The following is a 19,658-nucleotide window of genomic DNA, read 5'->3' on the forward strand; positions in this document are numbered from 1 at the left end:
ACTACTTCACATCCACAAGGATGGCTAAAATCTAAGAAAAAAAATGTTGTCAAGGATGTAGAGAAATTAGAACCCTCCTATATAGCTTGTGTGGTTGTAAAATGGTGTGGCCAGTTTATAAAACAGTATAGCATTTCCTCAAAATGTTAAATACGGAGTTAAACTAAAGAAATGATACCCATGTTTGCCAAAAAAAACTCCTGTGCCAATGTTCATTGCAGAATCATTCATAGTATCCAAAAAGTAGAAGCAACCTACATGTCCATCAATAGGTGAATGGTAAGCAAAATGTGGTATATTCAATATTGTTTGGCAATGAAAAAGAATGGAATGGGCTATAATATGGTTGAACCAGGAAACACTATGCTGAGTGATAGAACTCAGTCACAAAAGGCCATATATTGTATGACAGATAAACAAAACATGCTTTCCTCCAACAAATTTTGTAGAAATTTAAATCAAAGTGCACAACTTCAGAGCAACAGACTGTATGCAAGTGGAGAAGATGTGGGGCCAATGTGCCCACAGGTGCTTGGGCAGGTCAACTTTGAGTGTAGGCTTGGCTATCATGTAGAGCCATCTTAGGGCAGGACTTGGAAGGGACTCAACAGGAAAAGAGCCAGGGAAATAAGAGAAGAGGATGAGAATCCTATAGAGAGTGGAAGCTTCCTCTTGGAGCCATACAGCAGGAGCAGCTGGCACCTAATCTGTGCAAGGATGAGGCAAGAACACTGCTGGCTCAGCAGACTTCCTCTATCTCCTTCTCCTAGACCTCCCCATTCCACCCCTCCGGGGAGAGGATGTCCCAGAATTTGCTCAGCAAAGACCCTATGCCCCTGGTGGAATTGCTAAGTAGAGCTAACCCTCCACCTCCACCTCCACCTCATGCAGTTGTTCCAGGGCCTGTGCCTCTCCCTGAATCCCATACTTGGAATGCATCCTCCTGTGGACCAGAGACTTAGAAAATACTCTGCAAGACCAGGATACAACTGGGGATACCCACCAACAATGCAGAGGCTTGGAAGCTGAAGAGGAAAAAGAAAAAAAAAATGGTGTAGAGGGGAGTCTCATAAAAATAGAAAGGAGATCAATAGAGTAGAGGACTGGGACCTGGGGAAGTGGGGAGGAACAGAGGAAAAGGGACAATGAATCCCACTATTAGGTATAATTATAATGCCCTAATAGTAAATAAATAGAAATTTAAAAAGAAGTATCTGTGTCTGAAGGAGAATACAAGGTGGTCTAGGGAGTACTACCAAATAGAAGTAGCAGGTCAAAGGAAAGAAGCTTGAGGGACACTGGCAGGAGGGGGGGGGGGCCTGGCAGGAGGGGAGGGATGGTGTGTGTGTGTAGGACAGGGCACAACCAAGACTGTAGGGAAATACACAGATGGTCAGAAATAAGCTAAAGTGGAAAAGAAAAAAAAGGAGAAATATTGAAGAGAGTTAATGATACCACAGTCATACACACACACACACAAACACACACACACACACAAGTACATATTCTGTTATCCTAAAAGCATCATCTTGGACCTATAACTACTAGAAGGTGCACTTGAACTCTATTCTAAGAGTTGGGAAACTTGTATTTTAGCCCCAATTCTAATACTAAATGGCTTTACTCCTGAACTCTCATTAAAAAAAATGGGTTCAGTCATAATTCCCTTAAAGGGCTGTTATGAAGATTAAAAGATAACATAATTGTTAAATTATGTTATCTTTTAATAACATAACTGTAAGTGTGAACTTAATGCAACCTTCTGCAAATGTTATGTAAAACTACAAGGTATAAATAATAATGCTGGTGCTGTTACCAGGGCTTCAGAGTTGTTGCCCCAGCCATCATGTACTATGTGCCTCAGTGTCTCTATCAATAAAATCAGATAATTGGATCATAGACCTGTCTGGCATATCTTATCTGAGCTGAGGGTTTATGACATAAGGAGAGTAAAATTGGTTTAAATCCTTAGAGAAAGAATACATTATGTAAACCTAAGGACAATGAATACTCTTCTTTCTGAAGTACTTTTAATGGTCTCTGAGATTTTTTAGAGCTATAAGATAGTTATAAAGTAATATTTATTCATCTCTTCTTTTGCTGTGATATTTTTTCCTTTCTTTTTGAATAGAGAAATGGATATAAAATAGTTAAATCTTCTAAAAAAGCAGAGGTCATTTTTTTTTATTGTTGTTGTTGTTTACTTTTTCTTTTCTTACAGTCCCAGTTGTAGGCAGCTATTTAGGATGTTTCTTTCTTTTATTACTCTAGTAACCCTTTTTGCTAAGAAGTCAAGCCACCAGAAAACTGTTGGAAAATTATTTTGTCGGTATGTCTTATGCTATAAGACCATGAGGGGAAAGTCTGGAGGCTAAAAATCACTAAAAAATAATAGCCTAATTACTAAACAACAGCTGCCAAACAGTTTCTTATCTGTAGTTACAGATGCCATGGTGAGACCTCCAGCTGTAACAATTAAATGTTCCTGTCATTGACCTCCAATAAAATACCATAAAATTGCCCTTGTATAATTACTGCTGATGCCAATAATATGAGGCACCTTGGGCACATCACTCCACCTCCTGTGACTGTATGTCCCCCCTTTTAAAGAATGGGATCTCAATGATTCTAAACTGGGGAGATATTGCCCTTGGGGGTATTTGTAAATGTGTAGGAGTGTTTTAATAGACAAGGCCAACAATGCTAAATACCCTGCAGAAAGCATGGGACATTCTTCCAAAATGAAAAACTGTCCTCCTCCAAATGCCAATATCAATGTCAATTATCTCTAATGTCCCTTCAGACAGTCACTGACACTACAGGTCTGTTCCTTCATTGATTCATTTAGTCACCAATTACTGAGCCCCACTGTATGCTGAGCACCACCCTTCCCTCATTCAAATGTCCCAGAAACCCTGGCTTGATTGTATGCTTTTTTTCCCTTCTTTCTGGAAAACCTTCCCTCACTAACAGGACCACCAGACACAAATAAGGATTTTCTAGCTAAAATCAATAAGAAATAGACCCCAGGACATATCAAATGCTTGGAGGTTTCTAATTACACTGGAAACAAAAAGACTCACTTCAGCCCTCTTCGAAGATTGGAAAGTGGCCTAGTTTGCACTCAATAATTCAGGAATGGAGACCTTCAGCTCTACTGACCGAGGGCTTCCAGCCAGATAATGAAATCCCAGTTGTGAGGCATGTAGCAAAAAAAATTTCAACTTGATTCAATCATTTTTAATTTTAAGAACAAATCACCAACTGTTTTGTGCTTAAGTGAACAGTTTTCACTGGCAAACTGAAGTTTCCTAATATACATAAGCGGCATCTGAGGCCAGTTGTAAAACCTGCCTTAGCACATATTATTACCACATCAAGTCGGCTCGTTAACTTACATTGCTAATTAACTGTGCAGTGAGCCACTGTGGGCTGCAATGCAATCCTACCTGCTGCCACCTCCTGCACCAAGTCCCTCCAGGAGAGCCACAACCTCTGGGCCAGGCCCCAGCCTCACAGTGCTGCTCAGTATTCACATGATGCTTCCTCAGTTTAACCTCATCATCTCACAGCAACCCCCGGGACAGCTTTCCATTCTGAGTGATTGTTTCATTTTGCAAAGGGGAAGACCAGTGCCTAGAGATGCATGAGGGTCTGCTCAGGTCACAAAAATGCTTTGGGGATGGAGGGAATTTTGAGTGCTATTCACACTGCCAAGAAACCACTTTGACATTCAGGGATACTTTGCAAATATCCAAGCCTTTAATGAATTTTAGAGACTCTAATTTGATATTTCTGATCATTAAAAAAAAATCTTCATATATATTTGATCAATAACTGTTATTGGATACTTCTCATGATCCTAGCAGTGTTCTGCTCGGTGGGAGTACAGTCCTTCAGGCTGTAGAACCTCCAGGTAAGGAGAGAGGTCAGATATTATGCCAATTCCTCCATGTTAATTCAGTACTATTGCAGCTGGCAGCATGAAGGAGAAGCACAGTGCAACAAAAGCATCAAACAGGACCTGACCTCACCTACAGATCCAAGAGGCTTTCTTGAGGAGGCAACACCCAAGTGCAGATCTGAAGGAAAAGGAATCAGGACATTCAAGAATTGAGGTGCAACATTACAAAAGCTGGGGGTTCGTGAGTGAGAGACCTGAGGCAGGAAGGAAGAGTTTGGTGCAAGTAGGAGAGGATGCTAGCTCAGTGTAGCTGGCACAAGTGGGAGAGCAGGGCTGGAATAGGCATGGCAGACATTTCAAAGGTGGAAGTGGCAGAACTTAGTGATCAATAGGATGCAGGCCATGAGAGTGGAGGAGCATGGGGGATCACTACCCATGCTAGTTGCTATATGATAAAGTCACTTGCTTAAGATTCTAGCAAGGAGCTGCACTGAGCAGCAGGATAAATCACAAGTTTCTTCTTTGGCACATGGAGTCTGAAGTTCTCCGGGACATTAGTTTATCTCTTGTAGACCCTGCCCTGGTTAGTGTATCCAGAGTTTTTTCCAGGGGTGACATTGAGAGTTAGTTCTGTGCAGCACAGAACACATGTTTGGAAACAGGCATTGAGCATCTCACACTGTACAAAATACTTTGATTATGTATTATCTCTGAGCTTCACACTGATCGCTGGGGAAAGTTGGTGGAATTGTTGTCTTCATTCTAATAAGAATCTGGAGCTTCTGAGTACCCAAGGGGACACAGCTACAAGTCGGGCCCTAGTTCACCAATTCAGGTTTTTTGACTCTTGATGTGGGATCTTCTCATTTCACCATATTACATCTCTATGTGATCGAGGCAAACTGCACCAACTCTGGGGGCTTCCGTGTCACATGGAATCTAATTTCTTGTGCATAAAAATGAAGTCAAAGTTATTTTTCTACTTTTTGTTCAAACTTTTCAAAACAATAATATTTAAATCTATTTATAAAGCTTTAAGACTAATATTTGTATTAATATTTAGAGTTCTCTCTCTCTCTCTCTCTCTCTCTCTCTACTGTAAATTGAACCCAGGGGTACTCTATCACTGAGCTACATCCCCAGCCTGTTTTATTTTTGAGACAGAGTCTTGCTAGGTTGCTTAGACTGATCTCAAACTTGCAATCCTCCTGCCTCAGCCTCCTGAGTTGCTGGGATTATAGGCCTGTGCCACTGCACCTGGCACAGCATTTCTTTCTTTTAAGAGTAAAATGACAAGGACAGACTAAGTAACTCTTACTGGTAGTAAGGAGACAATTGTCTGGGAGAAATTAAGTTCAAGTTCTGTCTAAATTCTAAATTAAATAAACGTTCTAATACCCTCACCTTCCATTCTGAGATCTGTTCCTAAAGTAATGGAATCATGTAAAATGACTGGATCTTTCCTCTGCGTGCCTAAGTGTTCCAGTGGAGACCACCAGGGCTCTGAAGAAGAGGGAGGCAATGCTGCCCTCACCCCAGAAGGGGCAGGAGAAATTTCACTGCCAACCTGCCTTATTGATTTGCCTTCTTCTTTCCCTCAAGGCTCATGGGATGTTTACAATAAAGTGAAAAATTAAAGTTAACTTGCATTTAGTTCTGTTTTAACTGAATCAGTTCTGGGTCTACATAAAAACTCAGGTTCAGGGGAAATATTTTCTACAGAGCTGAATTAGTGACATGGCTTCCTCAGTGACAAGTACAGCACTCCTGAACCTCCTCTTATGTACCTTCCTCCCTCCAATAGCTCCTGGACTGTTTTGTGATCCCAGTGGTGATTCTGCTCTCCTGGTTCTTCCTGCTGATCCGGTACAAGGCTGTGCATTTCATCGGCATTGTTGTCTGCATCCTGGGAATGGGCTGCATGGTAGGAGCCGATGTGCTCGTGGGAAGGCATCAGGGAGCAGGTGAGTCTTTGGGTGGTCACCAGGTTGGTGACCTCTGCAGGGGACACCAAAGCAAGAAATGGAATGTTTGTGATTGGGAGAAACAAGGATCTTAGGAACCTGGTCTTGCCAGTGTCTGTGTCCTATTCGTGTTTGTTCCCCACACCTAAAATATTGGCATGCAGGAAGTACTTAATAAATGTTTCTTGAGTGAATGAAGGGGGCATTATGCCTGCAGGTGAATTCAGAAACCTGCAGACAGTGCTTAAAGTGGAGTTACCATCTACTCGGAGGAAATTTGGGAGGCCAAAGCTACTGGCCCAGACCAGCTGATTAGAGAGAGGTGTTTTCATGAGACAGTTCATTCTAGGAGCACAGAGTGTTCCACACTCCTCCCTACTCCTCCATACCCCAGCCCTTCCTCTGCCAAGTCAGAGAAAGACTGGGCTTTCAAACTACCAGATGAAAGTTGGCTTTTTAGCATAAGTGTGGGTATTTAACCTTTAGAGGCTAGATCAGGAGTGTGGGATATCTTTACAAGGAAGAGCTATGTACCATCTCCTCTTGCATGGATTTTTGTTTATTTGTTGTGAGGGAGGGGCTACTGATATTAATCACAGCTTGTGGGTGAAGTTTCATGATTCATAAGATGAAGCTTCGTGATTAACTCATCAGATTTCTGTGAACCTATTGGGAAGCCCCGATGCAAGAGATTTCCAGAAGATACTTTAAAAAGCATTGTAATTCTTTAAAATACACCAAGATCCTGTAATACAGAAGGGTTTGGGGAACATGAAAAAAATGACTGCCTATGTTAACATCAGGCATGGGATAGAAAGTCTCTACTTTTTTATAGTTCTTGGAATTGCCCTTTCTTCTTAGGAAATTAGATAATAAAAACTAAAAATTGGGGCATTGCACTTTATGAGACTAGGTCATAGAAAGTCTCCAAAATGATGTCATTTATGTTGCCCCATAGAACTTTAGAGCAAGAAAGGACCTTGTTCACCTTCTTTATATTTGACATATAAGAGCAACCAAAGTCACAGAGCTGGGACAGCAAGAACTAGACCCCAAAGTTCCTGTTGCTGGGGGCTAATGACACAAGACAGAGCAAAAGAGGGACAGTCTTGGCCTCCTAGGACCACAGCCTGAACAACATTATCATTCTCCACCTCAACAGATAGATGTCTAACAGTACACACTCTGGCATTTTCCAGTTCTCCCCTGTGAAACACTGATTCCAAGAATATCAATAGATACCGGATCAAAGGGCCAAATTTGTGTCTTTACATGTCATCAGTGATCTCGATATGAATAATCTCTTTTGAACTAATCAGATGGTACTTTTATCTGATGCAATGTGACCAGTCCTAAAGTTTCAATTTAAATACACTTTCTCAGCTTTCTGGGTATTATGTAAACACAGACTAAGAAAAATTCTGTATCCTTAAAAAAAAAAATCTTTCTACCAATCCTGGCCATCCTGGCCATCATCTTACATTCCACAGTCAAGGAGATCACTTGTCCTGATAAATCTGAATATTTAAGCCTCTAATGTTAACATGGATTGTATACACTAATCCTATTAAAAAATGTTTTCTGGTTTCAAAAGAAGTGTTAGAAAAGTAGTACAACTTAAGAAAAAGACAGTCCTTTAGGACCTTTTCAAAATGGTCATTTTTTTTTCTTTTTTAATGTGGACATGGCTAAAACATCAAGTGGTATTTCATCTGCCCATGTGAGTCAGGCCCACAGCACTATTGCCTTTGTGACTTCTAAAGCACCAGTGTTAACAAAAATTAAACTATTGTCACAGAGCCCCTCTGTGCTATTGAAATGGTGACCAAGTACATGGGATGATATTTTAAGGCCAACCCAGATATAGAATGAAAGGGGTCATTTGGACATACTTTGCTTCAATAAAAATATAAAATTTGGTGGCAATTTAAGCTATCATATAAAGTATTTTTTAAGAAGGGAAAACCCCACATTGATTTTGAGATCAATATCATCCTAAAAGTGGTGTGTATCATTACCAAAAATACACTGCCCCATTTTTTCTGTATCATTAGCATAGAGTTGATTCAATTGTATTAACTAGCCTAGGACACGGAGCTTTTCCACAATACTTCAGGCACTCTCTAGAACTTTAATGATGTGTTCAGCTCTATGTTAATGATCATCACTTTATCAGGGGCCTCTCACAGGATAAAAGAACGTCTGACCTTTTTTTAATGTTGTTTAATCCATGTTTCACCTTACTTTAGGATTTTGGCAGTTCTCTCCCCCAGCACATTGATTTTGGCCCATTCAGTTACTTTGACCTCATTATAATTAAGGTAATTGCTTTAATTCTGCTTTGTCAGCATGTCTCTTCACCCACTATCTAGTAATTACTCATTGGATTTAACCTTTCTGAAGGAAGCTTCTCAAATGGCATCAGGCCCTCCAGATACAAAACATAAATGTCAGGGCTTAGGATGATGTACCTGGGATGTGCTGGTACAGACACCTGACCATCAAGTCTGCCTTCTGTAGACAGAGGTAAAGAGAAGGCATCTAAGTCATGGCCTGGGAGAGAGACCCTGCCTTTTAGCCTGTGAGTGGCATACATAGTGGGAAGACAAAAATGACACTTGTGTTCTCCTTCCGTGCCCATCACAGAAACTAAGCACCCACCCTAGGAAGTTCCCACACCTTTGAGCTCACATGAAAGGAGGTGTCTTTTCCAAGTTGGTCAGTAAATATTGGTGGTCCTAATATATATAGCCTCTTTGTGCCATCTGAGCTTCATGTCAGTTTTAAAGTCCCCTTCTGAGAGATCATCACTGCTGTTATCATTGTGGGCTGGGAGAGAGATGCAAGGGAAATTGCTTCTGAGAATATTATATATGTTGGAATACATAAAAATGGCTTGGGAAAGCTCAAGAGACATATCTCCATGACTTCTACCTCCCTGGGAAAACTTATGGATATAAAATAGAAGGTTAGAAGGTAACAGGATTAAAATAAAATACAATTAAAATAGCTCCTTATTATAAAACATATTTCCTTGCCCTTCAGAGTATTCTCTACCATAAAACATCCATTGCATTTAGTTCATTTATCAAAGATGTTAGTTACCCATAACAACAATTTTATTAGACATAATTTTATATATATATTTCAAGAGAAAGAAAGTATTTTCAAGGAGCCAGATAATTAGACACAAATAAAAGTGACATTTTGGTCAAGTGCCCACTGGTGTCAGGTGCTTTCTTGTATTATCTTAATCTTAACTGTGCAAAGAATTTTTATTCTCATTTTTTTTGCAGCTGAAGAAATCAAGGCTCAGAGAAGATAAGAAACTTTTATGTAAGAGTGCCTGTTATTAAATCATCTGGCCCAGATGTGAAATCTAGCCAGAAATATATAGTTTCATTAATATAGTAAATTAGGGTGAACAACTTCCAGAATTGCGCAGAGTGGAGAAAATTCCCCAGATGTCAGACTTTGGAGCTCAAATTGAGTTCCAGAAAAACAAAACAAATGATTCCAGTATTTGAGACTCAAATGTATTCAGTGGTATGAGAACCTTTACGTGGGTTGTACTAATAGTCTTTAGTATTCCAGGATAATATAACTTATCATTAGATCTTAACAACCTTTTCTCTTCTCCTTCTATCACTATATGTGCACAAATATCCCTCCAAACATGATATTTCTGGTGCTTAAACAAAAATCTAATAAGGAAGCCATGTGCAGTGGTACATGACGATTATCCTAACTATTCAGGAGGCTGAAAGGGAGGTTTGTGAAGGCAGCCTGGGCAACATAGTAAGATCCTATCTCAAGAGGGGAAAAGAAAAATCAAAAGCTAATAATTGGAAAACCAATTCCTGAAAAACAATTATGACTTGGTTGATTAGAATTAAGCAGTAATCCAAAATGAGAAAGGCCCAACACAAAGAGACAGATGATTATTCAAAGGGAATGATTGATTCACTTTTTAGCTTCTACTTGTGAACACTTAGTGTCAGATACTATGCTAGGCATTTTACATGTATTATTATTCTCACAATAACCACATTTTAAGGTAAGGAAACTGAAGTTTAGAAAGACCCTGTAGTTAGTTCAATATTATACAGTTAGTAAGTGACAGAGGTGTGACTATTCCCAACTCTACCTGAATTCAGACTTTTTCAGTGAGCTCAGTTCACCTAGATATTTATTGAGAATGCATTATTTCCCCAGATTCATTCTCAGAATATAAAGCTAAGTGAGAATCCATGCCCTTCAACCCTATTTGTAAGAGAACAGGTAGGAAGTTAACAAGTCACAGGCATGGAGTGGAAAACAGTAGGTGCCTAGATATCAATGGTACGCTATTCAAAGGAGGAAGAGAAGTTTCAGGTTAGATGAACATTTCATCATTTCAAATGTTCCCATTTACTCAAAATTTAGAAAATGTTATCACTTGATGTATCTTTATGCACACAGAGATGATAGCTTTCCTTTGCCCAGTGTTAACCCATGAAACTTTTTTAATGAACTAGTACCGCCACATCAGGATCTACTACATTAACTTCATAAAATATGGAGTAGTACATAGTGATTTCCAGTTAATTAGACACAAATTTTAGATGCAAAATATTAGTTCCCTTATTATATAAAGCAGTTCATTATATAATATGGTTGTATAAAATTATGTAGTGGTTAATCAACTAAATTTTCAAACATGCCATGTTAGTTTTGCATCAATGTAACAGATACTGTAGATAAATCAACTTAAAATAAAAAAGGAAGGTTTATTTTGATCCACAGTTTCAGAGATTTTGACCCATTGGTCCTGTTTCTTTGGGCCTGTGGTAGCACAGTGCATCATGGCAGGAGCACATGGTGGACGGGGCCTCTTCACCTCATGGTGGTAGGGAGGCAAAGAGAGTAAGAGGATGGGGCTAGGTCTCAATACCCCCTTTAAGGGCACGCCTTCAATTACCTCACTTCCTTCCTCCAGGTCACATTTCCTAAAGGTTCCATGCCCACTGACCCCTCTCCATAGCAAGCACCACAAGCTGGGGACCCAGTCTTCAACACAGGGACCTTGGGGGGACATTTAAGATTCAAATTATAGCATATGCTATATGCACATGGATCTACTTCAGAATTACTTACAAACTGATAAATATAATTAACAGTTAAAATTCTAATAAATATTATTTCATCTTTTTATCACTGGTAACTCTGAAAATATTTCTGAAATTGCACTTACACAGAATTGAATTCTTATTATCCAAAATTATCACTGAATTATTGAGACTCAAAGTACTGGTGAATACATTTCTTATAGTGAAGGTCAGTTCATGGAGTAGTCCACAGCTATACAAATGTGAAATTTGAAAAAATTGGTAAGACTATTCACCAAAACAGTGTGTCTTCTTAGGGTTTTTAAAAGGTAGAATTGATATTCTCCTAATTCCCACTAAAACATTTCATTATGATTTAGCTTTCCTTAATCCAGTCATTTAAAATTAATTGTATTGACCAAGAATTCTACTAAGTAGACCTTGCATACTCCCCTAGTGTAATGATAAGTGATTTTCATAATAATGACTTTGTGTCATCACAAGATTCTTAAATGTCTCCTGAATGAAAAGACACTCAATTGTGTTCATTATAGTTCAGGCTATAGGTATATTTTATCTTATGAGTTGTTCCTCAAATGAACCTCTTAAATTTTTTCATTATTTTTTTAGTTGACACATAAAAGCTTGCTGAAGATTTCACACTCTGTCATAGCAACCCTAACTTCCCCAGAAGATGCCTGCAGGGATCTTCTACCTGGTCTGGTTTCTCACCAAGACCTCATTAAGTTCTCAGCTCATCTGCTGGATAGCAATGACTAGCTCCCCAGGGACCCAGGGAAAGCTCCTAGCCCTTACAATTTCATTCTCAGCTCCACTCCCTTGAGAATAGACTCTGCAAACTGTTGCCTTTCAGAGTCTCTTCCTTTTTCTCCCCAATCCCTACCAGGAATGGGACGTTGCCTCAGAAAAAGTGGCACCACTTAGAGGAGATACCCAATGCTCCAAGGTGACCACACAGAGTTCTTTCAAGCCCTGCCTAGAGGCTCTCATGTGAAACCTCTACCTAGAATATGCCCTGTGCTCCCAATTGAGAGCCCAGTTCTACAGTTTTAGATTGTTCCAACTAATCCGGGAATCCAAGGCTAGTCCAGGTGAGTCCCTTCCTGAGAATCATGCTAGAGTGAGCACCTTCTCATCCCCACACCTCACATTGCCCCAGAGTGCCACATCAGCTAAGCTTCTGGCCTGCCAACTCTTGCAGCCTAGAGCCAGAGGCCACGTGGGTATAGAGCCCATCAGTGAGGCCCTGCCGCCGCTGATTCAACTCCCCTGTTCCCTACCTCCACTCTTCCTGGAGTGGAAAGAATTTACCTAATTACAGGAAATACTGGGGAAACATTCATTAAAAATTGGACTCAAAACAAAATTGAGTTTAAAACAAGTTACTTTTTTGATGGAAAAAAAAGCAAAATATTAACGTTATACTGCATTATACATTATTTTCTTCAGGATATTTGAAAATTTTCAGCTCATAAATCCTCTTAATCTCATTGTCCATGTATGTGCACATTTTGCCCATGGTCAAAATGTAGTATTGCCTGCTCTGTTCCATTTATTCTCACCATGTAGAGCAGAGGGGAGGAAATTGATCCTATTTGTTCTAAGCCAAGTTCACTCCCCTGAAACAAAAAGAACACATGCACACATCAGCATGTATTCACAGACACGTAACTGGACCGCAGTCATTGAACTTGATGGAGAGAATCAATTTGAAAGAACTGAGTCCCCTTCTTGATTAGGGAAAACTTCTGGTTGTGTCTAGATAGGAAACCTTTTTTATATCAGAACACACTGAGAGAGAGAGTACAGATAAAAAAAAAAAAAATCTTTACTCCATCTCAACTGGAAATCGCAGGACTTCATATAAAAATGTCAGAATAGAATGGGCAAAGGAAGCTCCATTTGCTGCAGCCAGATTCCCTTATTAAGAAACTTTTAATGAGGCTCACTCTATTCTCTTTGGTTCCTAGGGGAAAATAAGCTGGTAGGGGACCTTCTGGTCTTAGGCGGAGCCACACTCTATGGTATCTCTAACGTCTGGGAAGAATACATCATCCGAACCTTGAGCCGAGTGGAATTCCTGGGAATGATTGGTCTCTTTGGTGCATTTTTCAGTGGAATCCAATTGTGAGTAAAAAATAACAAAAAATTCAAGGAGCAAATAAATGGAACTTATTCTTAAAGTTTTTGTCCTTAAAAGTATAAAAATCAAGGCAGAAAAGCAGTCACAAACTTCCCACACAAAGTTCTCATGAAATGTGCAAAGTATATTTATTAGTAAATTTCCTTCAAACTACACACATTTCTATAAATTATAAAACACTTAATAGGCCTGGAAAATAATTTTCAAGAAAGCATTAAAAATGCATCCATTCTTCCAACCTAGTAAGCATGTTATTATTTAGAGAAGTAGAAAAATTAAGCATAAATATCACAATTCAGTGTTACTTCCACAAAAGGACATTCTGTTTACTAGTGATAACCACTAGGAAACCTCTGGTTGTAAGTTGCCCTTTTATAAACTTGTTTTTTATTGCCCATGGATCATATATCAAATTCATTTCTTAGAGTTAAGTATTTCCATCTTCCTTAAAAACATGAAAGTGTAACCCAATATTTATTAAGCTTCAAAAAAACCAAAAGCACAAGTTCTGTAATAATCCTGGAATTAGTGCATATAAATCATCACTTAATGAATTATGCAGTACCTCAATTTGTTGTGAGAATAAGTGTCAAATCATAATTTTCCATCAGTACAGAACATACATTTTAGTTTCATGTAAGAAGTAAAGAATGGTAGTATAACTTCCAGTCTAATTTCACCAAATCCTTTTCTACAGATGACTAATTCTCACATCAAATTCTATCCACAAAGCAAGTATTTTGTAATTGTGTTGGTTCAACATCTTAAATTACTAATGGAAGATAATGTGGCATCACCTTAAACACGTTTTGTATATAGGCTATTTCTAGCCAGCCTCCAGATTTTGGCATCCTGAATACTGGTGAAAAAACTCACCAAACAAAGCATAGAGGTGGGAAAGACTATCTGAGAAGAACTTAGTTTGAAACTGTGGTGGCATTTTAAAGTTCCTAAGTTTGGTGTTTGAACTTTGGGAGAGGAGAATGAATTTTCTAGATCAGCTATTCATAGCCAATGTTCTGTAGATGGATGGCTCATGTTATGGCTTATTATACTTGAATCCAAAATATATATTCAGAGATTTAGTGCTCATTTGCTTCAGTTACAGCCCATTATTGATGACTGAGCCCTTTGAGGGACACTTGTTGCCAAATAAAGGCTTGTTTAGCAAATAGGATAATTGAAGGCACACTGGCACCAAAGCAATGCTGGTGGAGTGGTGCCAGCCTCACCTCCTGGTCCTCTTCTATTGAGTAGTTCTCAAAGTATGGTCCTCAGACCAGCAGTCCTGGCATTGCAGGAGAGCTTGTCAAAAATGCATCTCCTGGAGCCCCACCTGGACCTGCAGAATCAGGCTCTCTAGTGGTATTTTAACACAGTCTCCAGATGACTTTAAGATACTTTTATCCTTGAGAACTACTACTCTAGAAAATGGCCAATCAGAAAATTGATTAAAGCTGCAAGCATAGAAATTTTCTGAATCTGGGCAATTGCTTCTTAGAAAGCACATGAGTGAGAAGGAACAAAGGATCTGGGTGGACTATTTGAGGACAGTGGAGTCTTGAGCTCTACCATAGCCACCAGGAAGCTCTCACCACTGCTGGCCACTCTTGGCAAGATCACAGGCTGCCTCTGTATGGCTCAAAGTTATTTTTGAAATTCAATTGGTTGTTTTATTATTTGTATAAATATGGCAAATCAAGAGAAGGGAGAAAATAGAACAAATTATCATCTTGCTCATCAGGTCTGCTTTCTTTGAATTTGCAGAGCTATTATGGAGCATAAGGAGCTGTTAAAGGTGCCCTGGGATTGGCAAATAGGTAAGAAGTTTGCACACCTAAGATACTGTTTTTAGCAATCTTAAGAGTGATGTGACTGGGCGCAGTGCATGAACAAGGAAGGGATTTTGAATGGCAGGGGGAAAAGATGGTGAAATCCCTTTTCATTTCAGGGATTCCTGTACACTGTGAGAGACCAGATTGTGTAATTCATCATGTTTCCTACTTGAGCTTCTTCACATTATCACTGTCAAGGTGCCATTATGGTGGATAGACACAGAAGTGTGTTATTAGGTTAAAGACCAACCAGAAAGGAAAATGCCCTGAGGCAGTGGTAGCACAGAAATGACAGCAATTTTGTCTAGCCAGGAAGCACAAAACTGATGTGATCATTAAAAAGCGGCACTTTAGTAAAAGGGAAAAAACTGAACTTAACAAAAAAGCATGAAATGAAACAATGTAATGGGCATTCTGAGCCCATAAAAACCTTTTCAGAAAGGAGCAGTTTGCACATTAGAAATCCTTAATCCTTTTGGTATCCAAATGAACCTAGAAAATACCAGACATGCTTTGAGCTAGTTAATAGTCATCCAGAGCATATCATATTCCACCTGTTTCTAGAATCACTTTCCTCTAAAATATTGAGGACAAGAATTTCAAATCCTAGGTGATGCTCTAATGATCGATCGCAGAGCAAGCCCGTGAAGGGACTGCCATTGAATGCCCTCAGCAGGTATCCTCCATGTCTATCCGGAGGCACACGGGTCCCAGTAGTGAACATGGAATTTGGCTTAGCCAAGAGGCGCTTGAGAAATGTGTGCAGAATGAATGAAAATGGAAGGCAAAAAAATACAGATGTTTCTACAACACTGGAGCTTGCTGTTCAAGCCATCTCCAGCCTATATAGATTTGACACAACTGACAGCTTCCTTTGACAAGGGAAGAGAACAAGGACATAAAGTCCCCTGCATCACTTTACCTACCTCTGGGCCCCTATGCTCCAGATCCACCTTGCTGGGGACATCATTTCCTCTGAAGGCACGTGTGAGCCATGGCAGTGCATGTGACATCCCCGAAGGGATATCACTAGTGATTTCAAGGGCTGCTCAGTCCTTATATCATCAAAGATCTGTGATTTATTTTTCCTCAAATGTATGTATAGGATGTTATAATTAAATGAAAATGAGTAGAGAGGAGAGGATGGGGAAGGCAGAGGGGGGCAGCCAGGAAAGGAAAGCAGCTGCAGGTTATAGAAGCAAATTTGCCTTGTGATTCTCAAAGCCACAACTCTCAAATGTTACTTGTGCTTAGTAGCACTTCACATGCAGTGGTCTGTGGGTATGAATTAATTTGATATTGACTTTAGTAATAATGATCAAAAAGAACTTCTCCTCTAATTATGTGGATGTCATGTGCATGTCCACCGAGGCTCTGTTATAATTCTGTGTTAGTTAAATGTGTCATCAAAAGATAGTTTTATCCTAAGCTCCCAGACTGCCATTAAAATGTCAGTCCTCTGTAGTTCAAGATGATGAAGACAGTGTAAAAGGAACACATTACACAGTCATCCATTTAATTCTTGATTGGAAATTAGGCCCAAATGGCCCAGAAGGGGAATCAAATATCCATCCTTCTCTTTCTGAAGGATTTGTAGGGTTGGGTTTGAAATTGTGATGCCTGGGCCACATTTGTCCTCACACTGGCCAACTACATACTTTTTCTTGTTTAGCTTGATTGTGGGCACATGGCTATCAGAGAAGGTGTTTTTATTGTTGTTGTTTTTGTTGTTCTTTTTAGTTATACACAACAGTAGAATATATTTTGGCAAATTGTAAGTACAAGAGTATAACTTCTATTTAGGGTTCCACTCTTGTGATTGTACATGATGCAGAGTTACCCTGGTTGTGTATTCAAATACAAGGCTAAGAAAGTTATGTCCAGTTAGCTCTATGAATTAGTGTTTGTAGTGTTTGCTAAATGAGCAAATGAATGAATATCAGCAAAGAAGATGGATGCCATTCTACCTTCTCCCATCTCATAAAATATAGACAAATGGGAAGTGGTGGAGACAATGTTAAGGGGAGGACTTTAGGTAGACATTGCAGTTTCTGTCTGGGGAACTGGGACATGGAATAGCACCTACTGCCACTCCTAGACCAAAGAGGCAGGGAACATTAAGGGTGGTCAGCATCATCTCACCTTCCTCACACTCCTTGGGGAGTCACCCAAGAGTGGCCCAAGTTCTGATCTCTGAAGAACTCATATTGGTTGGGGTAAAAGAACATAATCTGAGTCTCTCTTCATTTTCCATCATCTGTCAGTGAATCTCTCTCCTTCCTCTTTCCACAACACTGATCTACCTCTTAGAATCTCTTGGACAGCTCATATGGTTTTTACTTTATCAAAATAAAAAATCTTTTTTTTCCTTAGAGTAGACGGAAGGATAAATGTTTTATATTTTCTGGACTTGAAGAAAGTTTTATCAGATTGTAATTTCCTACAGTGTGGGACAGTTGCAAGATACAGAATGATTAAAAGCAAGATACTACTTCTTATAGTTTTTATTCCTTTGTTTTACTCTACTGAACACCAAGACTGGCTGTGATTATCTGAACAGTAAACTCAAGTAAAATATACAACCTGATCCAGCTGAAGCATGCTCCTGGGGAGCAGAAACATTAGAATCACAGCTGGAAGTCCAGTAAATAACTTAAATATTCCCTTTGTCCCATTTGCCATATTGTACTAATGGATGTATGAATGAAGCCAGGCTAAGGTGAAAGTCAAATGTCGTAGGAAAGAAAATGTACTGGGGTTCAGTACTTGATGTTGTGGTTTGATTCCTTTTTTGTTTGTTTTGTTTGTTTTAAGGAGGCCAATCAAGATTTGGCCTTCCCTTGAAGATAGGATAATGGGACCACATAGCAGGGCGAATCTTGGAGTTAATTAAGGGTACACCTTTCTTTTTATCAATGAATCTGAGGTGTAGACAGTTGAGGCCCCTTGACTGGGTTCATGGCTTCCTGTTATGGGACTGCAGGCCAACTCTCCTGTTAACAGTGTGTCCATTTGATTGACTGCGGTATTTACAAACAGGGTAATCGTACACCAAAGCACTAGTTCACCTAACAAAACAGACCACTGGGATGGCGTATCTATTCCACTGTGTCCCCCTATATTTAATTTCTGCAGCTTTAAAAAATATGTTTAAGCCGGTAGCAGTCTGAGTTAGCCTGATTAGTAGAGTGAAAGTCTGCTGTATACCAGTTTTTCTACTCTCTCGGTTTAGCAAGTGTGCTTGTAAAGTCACACCTCTTCTCTGAGCCCTCCAAGGACTTATCCAGCTCTCTAATAGACAAATCCTCATGGATTATACATAAGCATCTAAAATTTGACTTTCAAAATGGAGCTTTTATTTCCCCTGAAAACCTAGTCTCCCTTAGTTCTTTCCATCTCAGTAAATACTATCATAATTCACCTAGTTTCTAAATTAGCTAGAACTCATAGCATCCTTGATACCTCCCCTTCCTCACTACCCACCTTCAGTCCCTCACTAGGGTTTGTTGAGTCTTCACAGATCTAGCCTCCTCCCTTCTTCTCCCCTGCCATTGGGAGCAAGCCCAGGCAAGCCACTAATCTCTCGTGCCTGGGCTAGGATACTGAATTTTCCACTGGTCTCCTCCCAGGCTTTCTTCTTTCTCATCTGCTCTATACAGAGTAGACAAAGTAATCTAAAAATGAAAATCAGATTACTTTAAACTCCTGCTACAAACTGCTCAATGTCTTCCTATTGCAACTAGAATAGGACATAAATTTCTTTTCTAAGACACAAGTATTGGTATAATACATCCTCTTCCTAATTTTCCTACCTCATTTCTTGTGACTGCTCATTCAGTCATTCTGGACCCTGGCAGCTCCTCAAAGATTTTATACCCTGTCCCTTCTCAGGTTCTTTTCATGTGAAGATCTCCCTGCCTAAAATATTCTTCCCTTGCTTTCTACTGTCTCCTTTTAGTCCATTAGCATTCAAGATATATGTCATCTCCACAAAGCAGCTTTACCTAATCACCTTTTCTAACCACTACCCGCTCCTGCAGATCTCAAATAGCAACCCTAAGCTTCTGGTCCATCTTGTGTTTCATTGTATTTCTAGCCCATTGCAGAGTCCCTAGGGTATAAAAGGTACTCAGTAAATATTGGTTGGGTAAATGAGTGAATATAAGACATCAGAACCCACAAGTCAGAATCCACACAGGGCATGCTAGGTAATATGAATAAAAAGTAGAAGAATTCTGGAACATTGGAGCGCAGACATGGTATGATGCAAATCAATGATGCCCTTTAAAAAAAAATAGTGTGGACTATATTCTATCCAAACTTGATTATTTTTAGTGACTTAAAGATGGATCTGTTCAGAGTCTGTTAATCACAGAGTTCTTTAAGAAATGCTGAATTAATTTTATGTCTTTTCATGTATTAGTCATAGGTTATGTAGTATTTATTGCATTTTTAGTAACTTGATTAAGAGGAAAATGAATTACAAGTAGTGTGAAACCCAAGTATAGGGAAATTGGCTACTTTTAGAGAATTGAAACTTCTGATGGAGAATCAAAAACCTTTTGATATTACTATGACAGAATATACACACAAGATCTACCTTATTGAAATAATGAAAACGCATTTCCCTCTTCCTCTTGGAGTGAAGGGCATGTCCTCCACACTAGAGGGGGCTATTGTACCAAGTTTACTTACTTCGTGCTC

The 19,658-nt window shown here is 39.4% G+C and overlaps 1 protein-coding gene across 1 annotated transcript in view; it reads left to right on the forward strand.

Moving 5' to 3' along the window:
• Positions 1 to 5,708: 5,708 nt before the first annotated feature.
• LOC124108559 (solute carrier family 35 member F1) overlaps positions 5,709 to 19,658 on the forward strand; it is a gene marked incomplete at its 5' end in the record, with an annotated part of 59,768 nt that continues 45,818 nt past the window's right edge. The window contains 3 exons of the mRNA XM_046467024.2: positions 5,709 to 5,868; positions 12,947 to 13,103; positions 14,887 to 14,939. Of these exons, the coding sequence (XP_046322980.1) occupies positions 5,709 to 5,868; positions 12,947 to 13,103; positions 14,887 to 14,939 (370 nt within the window). The remainder of the gene's footprint in view (positions 5,869 to 12,946; positions 13,104 to 14,886; positions 14,940 to 19,658) is intronic.

The sequence above is a fragment of the Marmota monax genome, unplaced genomic scaffold, assembly GCF_021218885.2.
Source record: "Marmota monax isolate L192 unplaced genomic scaffold, Marmota_monax_Labrador192_F-V1.1 WCK01_AAM20220418_F8-fsc00140, whole genome shotgun sequence".
Taxonomy (NCBI): Eukaryota; Metazoa; Chordata; class Mammalia; order Rodentia; family Sciuridae; genus Marmota; species Marmota monax.